This window comes from Nannobrachium achirus (genome assembly GCF_963921795.1).
Source record: "Nannobrachium achirus genome assembly, chromosome: 3".
NCBI classification, from domain to species: domain Eukaryota; kingdom Metazoa; phylum Chordata; class Actinopteri; order Myctophiformes; family Myctophidae; genus Nannobrachium; species Nannobrachium achirus.
In genome coordinates, this window is record NC_137812.1 from 16058826 (window position 1) to 16078860 (window position 20035).

Genomic DNA, 20035 nt, shown 5'->3' on the forward strand with positions numbered 1-20035 from the left:
TTTTGTACTTTTACTTTTGGTACTTTAAATACATTTTGATGCCAACACTTTCATACTGTTTCTCAAGTAAATTTTGAATTCCGGACTAAAATGTGTGTGATGCTGGACTGACACATTTATTTTCTGGGGGGACCTGGAACCCCCACCGACCCCACTTCGAGAACCTTTTTTTTTTTTTTTTTTTACTTTACTTTTTTACTTTACTTCAAATGTACTACTAAATTATAATTTGGCTATTCGAAACTAGTGGAAATGCAAACTAAAGGAAGTGCTTTTACTTTGATACTACAACTATATTTCTGAGTTCTTCTTCATGATACTTTTACTCAAGTAAAATACTGAAAACAGGCCTATAACTTGTAACATGTATGTATTTACTAGTCCGTACCAGTTCGAGAAATCTAGAGATCACCTAGACTGGATAGGCAGAATGACATGTGAAGCTTGACCAATCCTTAAGCTTGCATCAAACAGACATCAGACATTTGGTGGATTATTTAATAGTTAGATATTGCGGTATGGCTCGCGTAATTTCCACCACTGCCGATAATTACTTTCAAATGTTATTTGAATTTCTCCTCGGTAGCAGCAGATATGACATCCAGGCTGTCGTAAACAGAAGGATGGGTGGCTCCATCTGTCTCCATGCAGATATTGTCACATTATTTCTTCATCCGTCTGCTGTTTTTCTTTTTTTTTTTACCCTTTTTTGTAAGATCCCATCTGACAACCATGAATATCTCCCTCACATTTCAATATCGCTCATTTTTGAGCGGTGGTCACACCGTCTCCATAGCGTGGCCGTGTGTGTTTCCGTGTGTGTGTGTATGTGGGTGGGTGCGTCCGTAGCCTGAGGTATTTAGCCTGCAATACCTTTTCTGACCACACATGTTAAGGGAGGGGCGCTGTTGTTCAGGCCAGGCACACTCACATTCACACACACATGCATCTGTCTGTCTGTCTGTCTGTCTGTATGTCTGTCTCCGTGTCCGTAGCCTGCAGTAACCTTTTCTGACCACACATGGTAAGGGAGGGGCGCTGTTGCACGCACACGCACACACACACACACACACACACACACACACACACACACACACACACACACACACACACACACAACCGCTCAGTTCACACGAGTGTTGTGATTTTTTGTGTAGAAACGGGTTGAAAACGAGGCAGAGCCTCAGTCGTGCCTAAAAGGAACACCCCAAAAAGGTCCTTGCGGTCTCGTTTCCGCTGGAGTTCACGAGTTCTACTTTTGAATTTGAATCGTGAATAGTTTTGGACCAAAGTCTGATAACACAATCGTTACATTTCGGGTGTTCCAGTGGATCCAAATCACGTAGTTATTATTTATTCACAAGCTCTTGTTCATTGGTTAAATATCTATAAAACCCACAGATGGACTTAAAGTTATTGTCTGTGTCGGGTGGAAACCTCATACAGTATGCTTTACCATAGACGTTTCCTTTCCGTTTTACTGTTGTTTTATTCCATTTTATTGCATTGTATTTTATTCTGCCATTCGAAAGCATTTTGTAACTTTGTTTTGAAAAGTGCTTCATAAATAAAGTGTATTATCATTATTATTATGTGTATTGTGCCCCCGGCCCATAGGAGTATGAGTATATGCCCAACAAGGCCGGATGCACCACGGTGGATTTGAGCCCAAAACCTCCACCTGTTGTGGGTCAGGGACTTTGCCACTGAGCCACTGGAGTGCCTTGTGGATCTGCTACTTGTGATGCTATTGTGGGATACTGTAGTATGATCAAGTACGGCATTATTTAATGGAAAAACTCAAAAAAGCTAAAATATGGAGATATGAGGTGTCTGCCCGACATCAACATATAACCATATTATGCTGTATTATAGACATACAAGGTTTCTGCCCTGACTAAGAAAAAGAAACTTGAGTTAGCCGTGTTATAAATGCCTCCTAAACAGCTTAAAATGCTGGATCGGGTATCAGTGAGTACGCACGTCTATGCATCTGATATCATGTTAATTTATCACGTGATGAAGGCAATCAGTGGAGAGTGTAATGTTACAGCTAGCAAAATGCCAGCAATTTGGCAATATTTTACACTGGAAAATAAGTAATACAGCAATTCTCAAACTTGTTTTGGCTCAGGGCAACCCTGTAAATAAACTGTTTTCATCCACAGCACCACTGAATTACATTGCTCCTTTATAGCATCTTATATTTACGGTATATCAACATGCGCAAATATATATACAGTAGCTTTCTGCCTAAGATACAGTATGTCACAAGGACAACTTGCGAAAATATCCATTAGGACAGATTGGAAATAACTTCATACTTGACGTCTAACCACTTGAACACCGGCATCCACATTCTGAGGAACATTAGAAAAGCTCACAAAAACTCGATATAAGCTTGCAGATCAGTCCTTTTTAGTGCAGAGATGTGGTGTATTAGATCAAAAGGGAAAGTGCCCAAAAGAAAGTGACTACAGTATAAAATGTAAATCAGCTATGTGAAAATAGACGATCTTCTATCGGGGGTCCCTGGCACAAAAGATGTTCAGATCTGTGGCCAAGTACATGTTCAGGTCCTTGACATGAAAATGTTTGAGAACCGCTAATTTAAAGCAACATTTAGGAAAAATATCCCCAAGTTTCCAACGTCCCATCGTGCATTGCGCAGAAGGCGTGCGGCATTTCCGGCGACGCAGCCGAGTGTGATCCACAAGCTCACAGCGGTTGCATCTGCGACGCGACGTGAGCTTATATGTCTGCTGTTAACCTGATGTGTCCCACAAATAATTCTACAGTAAATTCTGGTGGAAACAGGTGGATAATAATAATGGCAGTGGTGGGACTGTCTGCTGCAAACAACTTTGTTTAACCCATTTAGGCCTACAATTATTGAACGCTTTAACCAGTGAAAAATAGCAGATATACAAGCTCACAGCGCGGCTGCGAGCTTGTAGATCTGCTATTTTTGAAAAAGTCGTGAAAATGTGTGCAAATCTTTGGTCTGTGGCCAAATAAATATCATTTTGGGGGTCCTTCACAATGAAAAGGTTTGAGAACCACTGACATAGTAGTCTCTGAAGAACAGACTAACTGAGCTCCAGTTAAGTGAAAAGGACCTTTTCTTTGACGATGGCTGGCCAGATTGCTGACATATAGAAACGTAGGTTTTTCAAAAAACCTTAGAAGGATTCAAAAGACACTTATAGAATCGGGTCAAAATTCAAATTTTCACGATTTTTCAAAAATAGCAGATCTACAAGCTCACCGCGCGGCACCGAGTGCCGCGCTGTGAGCTTGTAGATCTGCTCTTTCTCTTGTCTTTCTCCATCTGTCAGGATTGAGCTTGTATACCGGTATCTGCTATTTTTCAATTGTTAAAGCATAAAATAATGATACACAAAATGTGTACCCGTTCTGAATGGGTTAATCCCACCAGGGGGTAACACTGGTCCTCAGCACGGTACGCAACATACTGTAGATACAACAACATGCAAAACAAACCAGCACTCCAAGGAGATGAATGTGGAATGAAACGATCTTGAAAGATTCTCAAGTTAACGTTTTTTTTTTTGGGTCTCACAAATCCCTTGGTAAACTAAAAGGAGAAAACAGAAGTGTAAGATTGTACTCTGCAGAGGTTGATGAGATATTACTTTATTAATACCCGAAGGTTGCAAACATGCAGTTAAACTATAGGGTGGTCCTGGTAGTTTTGAAGCTTGTGGCCATAAATCATTGAATGAGAAGAATTTTAGTTAGACGGGAAGAAAAAGCACAAACATTCTCAATGGCACAGACAGATTTTTATAATTTAACCCATTTAGGCCTAGAATTATTTAATGCTTTAACTATTGAAAAATAGCAGATATACAAGCTCACAGCGCGGCACCGAGTGCCGCGCTGCAACCTTGTAGATCTGCTATTTTTTGGAAAAATCGTCAACATTTGTGCAAATATTTCAATATATATTTTTCAAAGCAAACTTTTGTAACTCAAATCTCTGCTTCTGGGGCGTCCCTGGAACAATATATTTTGAGATGGGGGGTCTGCGGCCAAATAAATGTAATTTTGGGGGTCCTTGACATGAAAATGTTTGAGAACCACTGATTTAGAGGAAGGAAAAAAATTGCAGATCTACAAGCTCGCAGCGCGGCACTCGGTGCCACGCTGTGAGCTTGTATATCTGCTATTTTTCAAAGTGGTTCAAATCTAACGCGACTCGGGCAAATCTTTGAAGTGGAAAAATGAAGGAGTCGTCTCTGTAGCAGATTACCCAATGCCTAACAAAGATGCCTCCATACTGAGGAAGCACAACTGCTAGTTTCGCAGCTGATTTTTATTATGTATTTATTTATGCATTCCTTATTGGTGAAGACCTTATGCGCTACCCAGCATGAGGAGGATTAAGTAAGTAAGTCATTTGCATTCCTTAGGTGCCGATAGTGTGCATGTTGGCTTACTGGAAACACCAGTGGGTCTCAAAGGGTGGTCCAGGAACACCCTAATGGTTTCTTGAGGGGTTTACTGTCTGAGAGTGTAAGCATGGATTTACACTCAGGGCAAATCCAGGGTAAATAAATTACAACAGGGAATCTTCAAAGATCTACACCATCCCAACCACAGTTGGTTCAAGATGTTGCCGCTTGGAAAACGACTACGCAGTCTCAAAGCTACTAGCAACAGACTGCAAAAAAGCTTCTTTCCACAAACAATCAGGTACATGAACAAGCTGTCAAAGACGAGAACGGGTCCAGGGCAAAAATAATCGCTAGCCAATCCAGAAACAGTGAAACACACGACAAGGTTCGCTTGCTGTAGTAAAAGAAAAGAGTCGCATGTTTGCAGAACTAGCAGAAGAACACTAGGCCATTACAACACTAGCAAAATGCTCTCCGACAAACCCAGAGACAACATCACTGATTTCCATTGGCATGCAAGTGCACCCACATTGTTATACACTATACAAATACAATACAAAACATGTAAATTGGTTGCTGAATCAAGCCCTTTTGCTTTTCTTTCTTTCTCTTTTTTTTTTTTTTTTTTTTGTCAGCATCGCTCCGAGGACTTGGTTGAAACAATTACATTTTCATAAAGCGGTTAATTTCGGAGACGGCGTGGAGTCGTGTTTTGATGGATGTGGAGGCTGCCTCTGTTGCAACGTGGCTGCGGGCTCCGTTTTCCGTGCTTTATCAAAACAACAGTCAAAGACAGCAAGCCAACTGCAGGCCGGGTTGGAATCTGTGTTTTTTTTTCCTTATAATTTTTATCTCATGATTTTGTAAAACCATTTTTCACCCAGTGCCAATTATCTAATGCAATCCTAGGCGCTACACTCCCTCTTCCAACCTGGGGAGAGCAACAGACTGACCTCATGCTTCCTTCTATGCATGAGCAGTCCAAGCCGCTTCTGTTCACCTGACAGGGGAGAGATTCCCCGGCTGGACGTAGCGCATGGAAGGAACACGTTATTCCAAACAGTTCCTTTCCCCTCCATCAGGTGCCCCGGCTGGCCAGGGGGAGGCAGTATGGAGACAAGGGATCACTGCAGGATAACACGGGGAGAACATGCAAACTCCACACAGAAAGGCCCTTTCGCCAACTCTACCTAGGGCAGGGTTCCCCAATTAGTTTTCCACAAGGGCCGAATTATGTCTAGGGTACCAAGCCGAGGGCCACAACATGGCAGGGTGTGACGGTGGCGTTCCCCCTACTCCAGCGACAGTTCAGATATCGTCACTGTCGGGCAGAAACCTTGTATCTCCAAGTTTCAAATGTGTACGTTTTTTGGTAAAGCAAAGCCCATCGCACAAAATGTACTAAACTAGAGAAAACAGCAGATCTACAAGCACACAACGCCTCGCGATGCGAGGCGTTGTGTGCTTGTAGATCGGCTGTTTTCACTAGTTTAGTACATTTTTTAGACGATAGATACAAAACAAACGGTTTTGGACATACAAAGTTTCCACCCAACAATGACGATATACTAGTGTTGTTGCTGCTCTTATACCACCATTATTACTGGGGTTGGTGGGGGCCAGACAGTAGCCTCCCGCGGGCCGCCTATTGGGGAACCCTGACCTGGGCATGGGCACTGATGACGCGGAGGAGAGAACACATCCCCACCTTCTAGCTGTGAGGCGCTAGCGCTACCGACTGCGTCACCGTGCCCCTGGTCATTTTAGATTGCAACCATTATTTTATACTTTAGCTATTCAAAAATAGCAGATGTACAAGCTCATAGTGCGGCACCGGGTGCCGTGCTAGGAGCTTGTAGATCTGCTATTTTAGAAGAGAAAAAAAACACTTGTGCAATAGCAATATTCTTCTGGACAATACAGTTTAGCTACAGTAGCTCTCTTAGCACAGAGTTTTGGTTGCACAGATAAGAGTTCCACAGGTGTGCTGTGCTGATTAGCTGGCAACACCGCCTACTAGGCAGTTCGACAGTTTCATTCTTATGTTTTTCTAAAAGAAATCCACAGATCGCAATTCTGTCAGTGGACAGAGTGGACATGATGAGTTTTTTTGTCAAACTCTGTGAGTTAACTTTGGTGAGGGAAGGCTGTCACTTCAGCAAAATCACCAGATAATTAGGAGGCATTTTGTTGCTGTTGGGCAGAAACTGATTGATTGCTTTGTTTGTTTTGTAATTTGAGGTGGGACGATATGAAAATGTCATGTCACAATTATTGTGTGCAAATGTGATTTACAATATTATCGCGATAATCAAAATATCCCTACAGGAAAAATCCTGGGGCGGACATATTAACTATGTTATTTCCAGGTTCGTTTTACCAATTATAGAGGGTTTAAGACAAGTGCATCCAGATATGCAGTTCGGAAAATAAAAGGTAAATAGATCCCCTTGCATGTACTGTATGATGGAGGATAATTTCACGATAAACCTACATTTCTATGATACGATTATTGTGAGTATCTTTTATCACGATAAACAATTATCGTCCTATCCCTAGGCACTACTTGATCATATTAACAGCGTCACACAAAATAATCAAAACTAGCAGATCCACAAGCTAGCATTTTAAGCTTAAAGGCTCACTTCACCTCTGGGAGGGACAACCAGATCTTATTTTATTGTTGTTTGGGACACGATCAACACAATCCTGAGTTATTTTGTGTGTTCAATCTGTGCCTTGAGATATTTAAGTATTTCAGCATGACTAGTGATGCATTTTGCATCATATGATGCAGCATGAAGCATCATATGATGCAAAATGCATCACTCCCTTTAAAGGAGAATTTCAGGGGGAAAACGATGTTCCTACCAACAACAATGGTGCGTCCCTGAAGAAGTAATAGCTTGTATGTGTGGCAATTTTTGGGGTGACTGATCAAAGCAAGAAATTATAAATAAACAGACTTATTGATCCAAAATTTCCACTCTTTGCCAAAATATCGCAGATCTACAAGCCTACAACGTGTCATGAGCTTGTAGATCGGCAATTTTTGGGGTGACTGATCAAAGCAAGAAAATATAAATAAACAGACTTATTGATCCAATAGTTCCCGTAGGACGGCTCGGACAAAAATGGACTATATTTCTTCTTTGGAGCAAACAACAGCTGGAACATCCCGGAAAATTCTAAAAGATACTTTTAAAAGGTAGGAACATCGTTTTCTCCCGAAATTCTCCTTTAAGTCAATCTGCTACCTTTGATGCTTTGGAATTTGAATCCTGAAAAGTAGCAGTTTTGGACATAATGAGGTTTCCGACCGACCAAAGACAATTTGTAGAATCGGTCTCAGGTCCTAAAGGGTTATTTTAGGAGAACATTACGCATTCTGAACTCTTTTTCCCGGGCGACAATAACGACCTGGTTTGACTCCCAATTTTTAGGTCGGGAGTGACGCGGTGCAGCTATCGCTTCATTATGCCCTCTCCCCAAGTAATTCCCCTTCCCTTTCTATTATAAGAAGTAAATACAATATCTTCAAAGGCATGCGATTATGTATGCAAGGCCTAATTTGTCTCGCTGTTCCTTGAAGGAGGCTTGCAATGACAACAAAAACACACATGCACACGGAACGAACAAACAGACAAACGCATGCACACAAACACATTAGACACACACACACACACACAAACACAAAGGATTTCTGGTGTAAAATACCAAAAGGGTATTATTTCTGGGAGGGCAAATTTGGGCGTAAAATGTAATATTCTGTTTACATCAGGGGTCGGGTTAAAGGAGTAGTTCACCCAAAACGTCACTTGTTTTCTATCAATTATACACTCCATGAAGCCTTAAATTAATGGATTTTTTTTTTGTCACAATCTAAAGCCAATAATTCGATGACAGGTAGGGATGGGACGATACGATAATCATTACTATTGTTTATCGTGATAGAAAACACTCACAATAATTGTATCGTGGAGATTTAAATTTATCGTGTAATTATCCTTCGTCATTCACTCGGATCAATTCACCTTTTATTTGGGGAGCTGCATATCCATTATCCGGACCGGTACCATTTAAACCCTAGAAATAACCTACTTGAAATATATATCTATATATAGATATATAATATATTTTTTTTTTCCACTCTTTGCCAAAATATCGCAGATCTACAAGCCTACAACGTGTCATGAGCTTGTAGATCGGCAATTTTTGGGGCAAATCTTCCACCCCAAGATAATGGGTTTTGGGAATGTTTGAGCAGTGCAACCGTCTCCTACACTTGAGTGCATCCGTGTGTTACTATCTATCTAAGTTACTATGTTACTATGTGGCCTGTAGCCTGAGCTGCAATACCGCTGATGACCAAGTGGCGCTGTTGTATCTCACACACACACACACACACACACACACACACACACACACACACACACCGCCCCCCCCCCCCCCCCCCCCCCGTGGTCCCGCCCCCCCTCCGGAGAACGGCTGCAACACAATTACTATACAACATTTTTTTAAAGTACAATGCGTTTTAAAGGTAGCAACCCCACGCTGCAACAGTCTGCTGCACCGCTCAGTTAACACTGGTGTAATTTTTGGATTATCGTGATAATATTGTAAATTGCAATTTCTTTGGTCACAATACTGTCCCATCCCTAGTCATGGGTAGAATCCCTAGTCATCGGTCAGCCATCCTATGAGCTTGTACATCTGCTATTTTTGATCATTTTTGAAAATTCTTGAAATTTAGAAGGCATTTTGTAGAATCGGTCGTAGGTCTTAATGGGTTCACACGACAGCCAAGATCATATGGGTGGTATATGACATGGATGAACATGGGTGGGCCACATGGGTGGGACGTGAACGCTTTCAAAATGTCCGAACTGGGCCTCGGATCCACTAGAGAAAGTGTGTGGGTTCCCCACATGGACTAGCCTGCTTCCAGACCATATAGACCCCACCCACTCTCAGAGTGGACTGTTTCTCTGGTCTGGAGCTGAGTACATGAATCGGCAGTTATCAGCCAAAATGTTCGGCTGCTCCAATGAGCGCGGGGGTGGGTCTAACGAATATCCAATCCGCGCCGCAGCCCGTTTTTCAAGCGACGTCATCATCAGAGCGTCATCATTAGAAGACGTGATGCTCACATGGGTGCTCACGAGGAGACCTGTAGTGATTGTTTTTTTGTTTTTTTTAAATCAAAGCACCTCCCACCCCCCTCCCTTCCAGAAATCGCCCACAATAGGGCACACTTTCAGACTACGGCATGAGCTGAGTCTGAGATCAGGCTACACATGGACCACATTGTGGCGATAACTGTTGGACATGAAACCAGTTGATTGGGGTCACCTTTGTCAAATTGGGGACAACATTGGTGTCCTCAATTAGATTTGTTATTTATTACTGCAGTTTCAAACGTTTAGGGTTAGTTTAAGGGCATATGATGGAGTTAATGTAAGTCAATGCAATCTCCCCAGAAGTTGGCGAGACCAATTTGTTGGCGTGTGCGGGCGGGTGTGCACGTATGTGCGACGCATGTGAGAGAAATGGACAAGCAGGCTCCACTGCTCAAATGGAGACATGCAATCATTCTTTCATGACCAGCTTTGAGAGCAATCAGAGCATGCACAGGCGGAGACACCCACCACACACGCACGCGCGCACACACACACACACACACACACACACACACACACACACACACACACACACACACACACACACACACACACACACACACACACACACACACACACACACACACACACACACACACACACACACACACACACACACAGTAAAACCAAGGAAACACACAGGCCACAACACTAACATCTAGTAGAAGTGACCATTTCATTAGTGTGACCACAGCTCCCCCTGGTGTTGTTGCTGTGCATTACACAATCAAACTGACTGCTAAACTAGCAGAACTACACAGAACTACACAGTCGCACACACATAAAATATTATGATGCCATTTTACAATGTTTTGCAATTATATATAAACCTAACCATGATCTACAAGCTCACAACACATCGCACTGCTGAACAGACACTGTAAGCTTTTATCTATTATCGGTCACAACACCCAAGTACCGGTAGTAAACAGACATTACTCCAAACCCTAAACCTACTGTAACCTCTAACTGTGTAATCCTGACCTGAAATCTATACATATTCCTAATTGTGAGCATAACTCCCAAAATGTTGAATTTATTTTTAACCATTGAAACAACCTCTTGTATTTCACAAATACTTGTGGGGACATTTGGTAGTAATACAAGTACACACACGTACATACACACGTACATACACACACACACACACACACACACACACACACACACACACACACACACACACACAGGCCTGTCAGTTATTACATAATCGTCTAATTGCCATTTTTTGAGTTAATCACAGTTATCCATAATCGTCATAATAATGCCAATGTTGAGTAATGTTCATATAGTTTCAAACAATTTCAAAAAGTAGCGGAAATAGCAGATCTACAAGCTCACAACCCATCGCGATGCAATGCGTTGTGTGTCTTTCCTTTGTATATTTAGGTTATTTGTCATAACTGCCCTGTGCAACTTCAAAGCCAAACAGAAATGTAATGTTTATCCATATGCTCCGGTGTTTAGCGACACAAACACAATTAAATTGCCAATCGCAATTATTTGTGTGACAATTAAATTGTCACGTAAAATGTCATGACAGCCCTAGAAACACACACGCGCACGCACGCGCACGCACACGCACGCACACGCACGCACACACACGCACACACACGCACACACACGCACGCACAGACCTGATGTTCAGCCCAGTGGACAGTCCCAGGTTCTCCCAGGCCTGAAGCTTCTCAGACAGTCTCTAAAGGGAACGATAAAGAGGGAACAAATAAAACATTAATGCTGATATTGTTACATTAAAAAGCAACACAATCACAGACAAACGTTCTTATCATTTACAGTGAACAGAGAGTTCATGAGTTTAATCAGACACCTTACTAGCAGGTTTAAAGGATGCGTTGCGCTGATGGGTTCCCAGATTGAATAATAAACTCTTTACAGGCTCTGGCACAAAATCTCTTCAGTTGGGGGCTGCTATTTTTGAAATACTTCGAACTAATAAACATTTTCATCTAGAATGACAGGCCCAGAAGTAAAGAGGCCAAAAGATTTAATGTGGTTGTATATTAATTGTGGAATGTGACGCGTTGTGAGCTGCCACTTCCGCTACTTTTGGAAAAGGTTTGAAAATGCATGAACATTTTTCAACATGAAAATTAGTATGAAAAATAGTTGGGATTATCCAATAACTGTGACCGCGGGTGACTGTGTGATAATGGTTGTGACGTAGGTGTCCTACCTCCTTCTCCAGCTCCATGTTGACCAGCTCTTCCTTGGTCTTCTCCATCCTCTCCAGCTTGCGTCTCAGACCCTCCACCTCCTCCTTCAGCAGGCTGCTGTTCTCCCTGCTCTCCCTGCAGCAACAACATGTACTGTTAAACCAAGTCCCCCCCCCAATCTGTAAACACTGACCTGAGACTGGGAGGTCTGGGTTGGATTAAATCAGTAAAGAAGTTGGTCGACATGCTTTTAAATATAAAGCACCAAATGGGTGATTAGGTGGGGTGGGAGTGGCCAATTATGGGAGAGCTTTTGTTTTGTTTTGTCATTTTATTTTTATTTTTTTTAATCAACAGCCAATCATGGCGAAATATTTTCTGGACTCTGGAGATTATGGTCGGCTCAGATTCTAAACTGAGCCAGCTTCCGGCCAGGGATAAAATAACTTCTGTAAAAATGAGATTATAAGCATGGGACCCAATACCTCCCTGCCTGGCAATAAGCATCAATTGTTGGAATCGGGGTCCCTGCGACGTACGAGCGTCATGTCCAGGGGGTGTGCTTGTATGTCATGACGACGGGATGTATTTGTGCATCAAGCTGCCTCAGGGCAATAATGGTGCCCATAGGAGATATGTGGTTTGCTGCGGCTTGTGATTGACAGAACCGGAGGTAGGGAGCGCTCCGCTGTGTTCGCTTGGACCACGCGGATGTGCCGAAAGTCAAGGGGACAAAGATTTACTATTCTGGCCCCTGGTTTACAACTAACGGCGCTGAGTCGGCTCAAGCGGACTTCGGCCACTCGGCTCGTTTCGGCTCGCTTCAGCGTTGTATCACGTCGTTTTGCTGGGGAACCCCCTGGAACCCCCTCTAGGACACCCAGAACCCCACTTAACCCATTTAGGCCTAGATTTATTGAATGCTTTAACCAGTGCCGCGCTGCGAGCTTGTAGATCTGCTATTTTTGAAAAAGTCGTGAAAATGTGTGCAAATCTTTGAATGTATGTATTTTTAAAGCGAGCGTTTGTAACTAAAAGTTTGCTTCTGGGTGGTCCCTGGAACTAGATATTTTGAGATGCGGGTCCGTGGCCAAATAAATATCATTTTGGGGCGTCCTTCACATGAAAAGGTGACATAGTAGTCTCATAAGAACAGACTAACTGAGCTCCAGTTAAGTGAAACGGTCCTTTTCTTTGACGATGGCTGGCCAGATGATTGCTGACATAGAAACATAGGTTTTTCAAAAAACCTTAGACGGATTCAAAAGACACTTATAGAATCGGGTCAAAATTCTAATTTTCATAACTTTTCAAAAATAGCAGATCTACAAGCTCGCAGCGTGGCACTCGGTGCCGCGCTGTGAGCTTGTATATCTGCTATTTTTCAATAGTTAAAGCATAAAATAATGATACACAATAATGTGTACCCGACCGTTCTAAGGCTAGGTGTTGACAGTTTTTACCTGAGGTAGGCGTTGTCCTCTCGGAGACGCCGCACCTCCTTGTCCAGGTCTGGGACCCTGGCCGCCTCTGTCTTCATGGTCCTGGCCATGGACACGTCCTGTTCCTGCAGCGTCAGACGCCTCTCTAGCTCCTGGTGGCACAAAGGACAGAATGTTACAGAGGCAGTCATTTCTAAAATGGCCTTTTGGTGAAAATATCTGAAATAGCTCCAAGCTCACAAGACAACGCTTCGCAGTGCCTATTTTCAGTACTTGATACAACACTGAACTAAGCAATCAATTCAATACAGGAGATGGATTTCTACACAGAGAGCATAGAGTTTGGAAAAGGAAATTCTCTTGAATGCTGCCTATGGCATGGAAGGAGGGTATTTGCATTTCTTTCACCATAGTAAAAACTGCATTCATGGTCTGGAGAGGGCACTTTTTTTACAGAAAAACTGTATAAAATTGTGTTGCAGATTAAACTTTTAGACATGTTTGACAGCACAAAGTTTGCATCAGCGTATGTTCTATTTAACGTTAATGTGCATTTGGCTCTGTACATAGTCTGTTCTTTTTCCCCTCTACATCAATACTCTTTGCGGAAAATGTGCCGATCTCACAACGCCGATCTCACAATGCCTCACAGAGCGATGTCTTGCGAGCAAAAGAAAAGTCACCCACTTCTGTACACATGTGTGACTGGTCCGAAGTTCAATGCAAGCCGTTACAGACTGCAGGCTAAAATACTGTATATACTGTAGGTAAATTGTATTGTCCAAAATTGGTCAACATACAAAAAACATAGTGATACTGTGTCAGTCAATAATGACTGAAATATTGATGTATCCATCTGGCTCTAGTGTGAGTGTGTAAGTGTGTGCGTGCATGCGTGCGTGCGTGCACTCTACCTTAATCTTGATGATGTGCTCAGAACAGGTGGACTGTGCAGACTGGAGACTTTGGCAAAGCTGTGATACCTCCTGGTACTTCCTGATCATTTGATTGACCAGAGGGAGAGAGAGAGAGAGAGAGAGGGAAAACATTGGCTTCATTCACAAAACCTCTTTCCATTATTCAACTTTTTATGTTCTCTCGTAAATTAACGCCCTACTTCATCATGTCACACTAAAGTACTGAAAATAGCTCACACCACGCGTCACATCACAACACGTACGTTGTAAGCTTTCACAACTTTAAAATGTTTTTCAAATTGATCAGAACATTTTTTTAATTTTTGATATAATTCTCAATTTGTGTGCGTGGGTGTGTGTGCGTGTACATGTGTGTGCGTGCGTGCGTGTACGTGCCTGCGCTGCACATCCAGCTGCTCCTGCAGAGCCTGGGTGTCCAGGGTCTTGGAGGAGATGCTGGAGTCCTTGTTCTGGACGTCCTGCTGAAGATCTCTGATCTCGTCCTTCAAAGCGCTGATGGTCTGCAGAACACACAGAGGTTATGAGGTTAGGCATGGTTAGTGTGGAATCTGACGCTCAGTCGGCTGGAAACCTCACGTGTCCAAAACTCTCTCTTACTTTTCTGGAATTCAAATTTAATAGCCAACATATAAAACATAAATACATTGCTATGATAATGATTTAAAAAAATGTTTAATTCACTGCCAATCACGTACTCCCACATGACAACAGGCAATTGTGTCATCGCAACATGAGCTCCTTGTCTGCCCCCCCCTTTATTTTATTTTTTTGCAGAAATGCCTCCATCTTGCATTAAATATTTGGGCGACACAGCCGTATTCAAAGGCTATGTTTCCGTGAAAGCACAGAGATAACCTCCATCGGGGGGGGGGGGGGGTCGATCGGGGTAATCGATCGCACTGGAGATAAATATTCTATGAATACTCTAAAGATTTATGAAAAACAGAAAGTCGCTGACAGTGAGGGCTTTTGAAATGTACTTTCTCTGGCAGTAGATGAGTTAACATGACCCCCAAGGACCACTGGGGGTCCTCTAATCATCTCAGGCGTGCGTGGTGTGTTTACCTCGTTAGCGGTGTTCAGCATGGTCTCCCTGTCCTCCAGCTTCTTGCCCAGGCTCTCCAGGTTGGTGCGGAGGGCCCGGTTGGCCTCCACCTGCTCCGCGTGGCTCCTGGCCGCCTCCGCCTCCCTCTCCTCCACCCGTCTGATCCTCCCCAGCAGGTCATCGTTCCTGGTCAGCTCACGCTGGAAGATGAAAGGATGAGAGTTATTACAGTAGGTACAGTGGGTCCTAAACCTTTTAGCTCTACAAGACCCAAAAGAGAAATTAAGACGTTTGGCCTGGGACCGAAAACTAGTGAAAACAGCAGCTCTACAAGCTCACAACGCGCAGATTTGTGCCGTGTTATGACATCACATCAGTTAACACAATCCTTTCAAACATTTGCCTTGAAAAGGAGTAATGAACGATAAGTGAAAAGAGCAGAACAACAAACTCACAACACGTTGCTCAGGGTTAGGGTGAGGCTCAGCTATGTTCTCTATTTTGTAAAGTAGCAGATCTGCAAGCTCGAAACGTGGCGCGAAGCGACATGTTTTGAGCTTGTAGATCTGCTTCTACGTTTGTTATTGGTTCTAAAATATTGGATACGATAACAGTTAATCCAAACTGAAAATTGTTCAATATTGGCCCTCAAATTCTGGGAACTTGTTATTAACGGATTGCAAAAAGTACAGGAGGCACAGTTATAAAATAATGCTAAAAAGGATAACCGAAAATCCCTGAGGGCTTGTTTCCATTGTGCATTCAATTCATCAAAACACATACAAGAGATCATCAATACTAGGGGCAGTAAAGGTATATTTACAGAAAGAAAACAGGGGGGTCATTTATCTTGGCGCTGCATATGTAAACATAAGAGCATGAAGAGACAGCATGCATTGAGTGCTGTACCTCCAGGTCTTGTGCGCTGTCGGTGGCAGCCCTCTCCAGCTCAAAACGAGCCCGCTTGTGACTCATCTCCATCTGCTTCTTCTCCTGGTCCAGCTGAAGAAACTGCGTCTTGCTGTGGACCCTCTCTGCTGCTTCCATCAGCTGAAAGGAGACAACAGGGGTTTCTAGTGTTGGTGTACTCGTACTGTAGCTAGGCCAGTGGTTCCCAAATGATTTTCTTTTTATTTAGCTCAAGAAGACCCAGAAGAGAAACTAGACCCTTTGCCCGTGACCCAATCTAGTGAAAACAGCAGATCTGCAAGCTCGATCTGCTTGATCTGCCATTTGATATAATCTGCTACCTCCTCTTGAATTGTAAGAAACATCATCCATTCATACTGTTATACACTGATGTTTTTTTTTTGTTTTTGTTTTTTAAATAAAAACTTGAACTTGAAACTGGTGATCCCTGAAATAAATTAAAACAAAAAGGTTGAGGTTTTTTGGCAAGGAGATTTGGTAGAGATTTAAATAAAAGACTATCAGGTAAGTTATTTACAGTTCCGTTTTACCAATTATAGAGGGTTTAAATGGTACAAGATATGCAGCTCGGCAAATAAAAGGTGAATTGATCCCAGTGCATGACGGGGGATAATTTCACAATAGATTTAATCTCCAAGATACGATTATCATGAGTGTTTTTTTATCACGATAAACAATAACGTTTATCGTCACATGACCCCACAGAGAAACTCTGTGGTTGGCCAGATGGCCAAGAATGTCACCCTGAGGTGTCTTACTAGTATACAGTATACTGTACTGCAGGGGTTTTCAAAGTGGGTGACGGGGCACCCTGGGGTGCCGCGACGGCAGTCCAGGGGTGCCGCGAGATCATTTGATAATATTTGGGATTTATTTGGACACTTGAAAAGATATTTAGTATAATTTTAAACTTGAAGTACAACGTTATTTTCAGTCAGTTCTAACCAAAATGGCTATTATGTCGACGTTTTCCTCGCAACATAATCACTAAAATATCGTCACTGTCGGGCAGAAACCTCGTATCTCCAAGTTTCAAATGTGTACGCCTTTTGGTAAAGCAAAGCCCTGCTTCATCATACAAGACTGTCGCACAACAGTAGAGAAAACAGCCGATCTACAAGCACACAACGCCTCGGTTTTGGACATACAAGGTTTCCATCCGACAACGACAACATGCTAGGCTATAAATATAAGGTGCTGGGAGTGAAAACTGTAGGGGTGCCTCGGATTAATAAAATATTCATGGGGTGCCCTGAGACTGAAAAGTTTGGGAACCCCTGCTGTACCATACCTCCATGCCACGCTTGAATTGTATCTGCAGGTTTTCAGGCTGTGAGACTGAGCGCTGAGGAGGATCTGGTCTGGAGATGAAGGAGTGGAAGGACTTGAGCGTTGAGAAGACCGTGGTGTCATCTTCCATGTCCATGGTGCTCGCCGTTTTTACTCCAGCTCTGCTTTACAAAACCACATCACAAAGAAATGTAAGAAATAGAGGAAACAGCAGATCTACAAGCTCACACGATGCCTTCTGTGAGCTTGCTTTATTTCCACTATTTTGTAAAATAGTGGAAATATCATGTTTACCATATTTATTATTAATAAATATGATGCCTTCTGTGAGCTTGTTGTTATTCCCACTATTGTAAAATAGTGGAAATAGCATGTTTACCAATACCATATTTAATATTAAATATGAATAAATGTGGTGTATTTTGGACATAATACATTATTTATTTTAGATGTTTCGTGTCGGTCATTTGTCAGTCATTTCGTTGTGTATTAAAGTATTTAATTATCGCATCTGCCCCGTCCACCTTTTGCTTACGAGACCTAAAAGCTACACAATTGAATTGTTAAATTGCAATTATTTAGGACAATTAATCGTCAAGTAAAATGTCATAATGGTGACAGCCCTATTCAATGCCAGGTGATAGATGGCCATTAGCAGGTTTGATCGCAGCATTTGTAATTTGCAAATACATTGAGAATAAAGCATGAATGGAGCATCCATTGAAACGTTGTCTTTACATACAAATGGTAAAAGGTCCATTAAAGTGCCTTTATCCAAGGCACTTTACAATTATGATTGTGTTGTGCATTACATTCATGATTCACCCACACATTCATACACCATTGACCATGAAATGCACCACCTGCTTTGCAAGGTCTCAATAAAATGAGTACAACAAAGGACGCCAATGTAAACAACATGTACTGTCCTGTGCTTTTCCTATGCGAACTGCTCAATCAATCAAACTCATCTGGAGCAACTAGGGGTTCAGTAGTGTCTTGCTCAAGGACACTTTGACACAAACTCTGGGGAAGCCGGGATCGAACTGCTCTACCTCCTGAGCCCCTACTGCCTCAAAGACACCACATGTATCATCTAGCATCATTGTTAATAATGTCCAGTCTTCCTGGTGCCCACATGTCCCTATACTGTAGTGCCCACTCGTCCAAGGTGCCCAGTTATCCCCTAGTGCCCAGAATGTTTTGGTGTCCACCTATCATGTTACCATGTTATGTCAGATATGATGTACTCACTGGGTTGAAGTGAGCCCATGTTAAATGAGGGGTTCTCAAAGTCATCCCCAACTAAAGTATTCATATTACAGCAACCAAATGGAGAGTTATGGGGGTCTGTGGTGGCCTAAATGTATACCACAGTGTGGGGGTCCTTGAAATAAAAAAAATAAAAAGAGAGGCACTGTTGAGGCTGTGCAAAACAATGTTCCTAAACCAGTGGTTCTGTGGACCTCCTGACCCCCAGGGGTCCTTGAGGGAGTTCCAGGGGGTCCCCAGGTAAATTACAGTTAGGATCCAAATAGACCCTTATGGGTATGTAACTCAGAGTGTACAAATGGAAGCAATGGGTCCATTAGGTTTCATGTGTACATTATGAGTTAAATTAACAGTGATTTTTACAATACAGATAGGGGTCGCAAAGAGAAATAACATGGGGTCCGCAGCCTATTGCATGTCAAACTGGGGGTCCTTGAAATTACAGTGGTTCAGAAGCACTGAGACTGGGGGCTGTAAAAACCTTCTATTGCATATCTTTTCAAATGGGGGTCCGCGGGCTAATAAGTGTCAATTTGGGGGTCCTTGACATGAAAAAGTTTGAGAAGCAGTGTTCAAAACAATGTTTCTAAACTAGCCTAATGCTAGCTGACAGCATCAGCATGCAGCAGCATGACAGCATAGCTGGAAGCCTTATAGCAGTTTAAACCTATCCCAGGTTATTATAAAGTGTGTTTGTTGCAGAAGCAGGTCCTTACCCAGGCTGTGACTCTGTATAGACGCTGATAGTTGTTTAAATGGACAGCTGTTAGCCTGTTAGCCTGTTAGCACCGGCTTGTTGATGTTCACAGAACTCAGAAATCCCTCCAGTTTGGACTTACTGTTCTTCTGTTGGGCTTTACAGGCGGTTGGCAAACAACATCTGTGCAATACTGCCACCTACTGGTCGCTTCATGCAACCAGACAAATAATAATAATAATATTATTGTCCCTATTTATGATTGAAAACCTGAGTTATTACATAACTTAAAACAAATACATTAAATACAACTAAAATATTGACAGAAAAAAATGACAAATTGGTCACTCTAAGATTCTCAAATATAAATATTTCCCCTGAATTGTGACTTTGGTTTGACTAGACCAGAGGTCTTCAACAGGGGGTCTGGGTCTGGGACCCATAGGGGTTATTACAGGGGGTCCTCCAAATCTTCCAATCCTTTTTATATTAACAACTTGAATTCTAGTGTCCATATTCTGAAAACTGTAGCCAAAAATCAATCCTCCAGTTTTAGGCAACATAGAAGTGGGGGACTTTAAAAAATATATATATATTTCCAAATTCCATGTAACAACTCAAATGTATATTAATCATAGAGATA

General features: G+C 42.4%; 1 protein-coding gene across 2 annotated transcripts in view; it reads right to left on the reverse strand.

The window, feature by feature from the left end:
• mad1l1 (mitotic arrest deficient 1 like 1) overlaps nt 1–19512 on the reverse strand; it is a 187982-nt gene extending 168470 nt beyond the window's left edge. The window contains exons 1-9 of one of the 2 annotated variants that reach the window (XM_080722022.1): nt 19412–19512; nt 17425–17587; nt 16113–16253; nt 15224–15403; nt 14530–14658; nt 14135–14212; nt 13242–13372; nt 11799–11913; nt 11239–11300 (exon numbers count right to left, since the gene is read on the reverse strand). In XM_080722022.1, the coding sequence (XP_080578148.1) occupies nt 11239–11300; nt 11799–11913; nt 13242–13372; nt 14135–14212; nt 14530–14658; nt 15224–15403; nt 16113–16253; nt 17425–17559 (971 nt within the window). In that variant the 5' untranslated portion in view covers nt 17560–17587; nt 19412–19512. The remainder of the gene's footprint in view (nt 1–11238; nt 11301–11798; nt 11914–13241; nt 13373–14134; nt 14213–14529; nt 14659–15223; nt 15404–16112; nt 16254–17424; nt 17588–19411) is intronic. The other variant, XM_080722023.1, reaches the window with a different exon arrangement.
• Between the last annotated feature and the right edge of the window lie 523 nt (nt 19513–20035).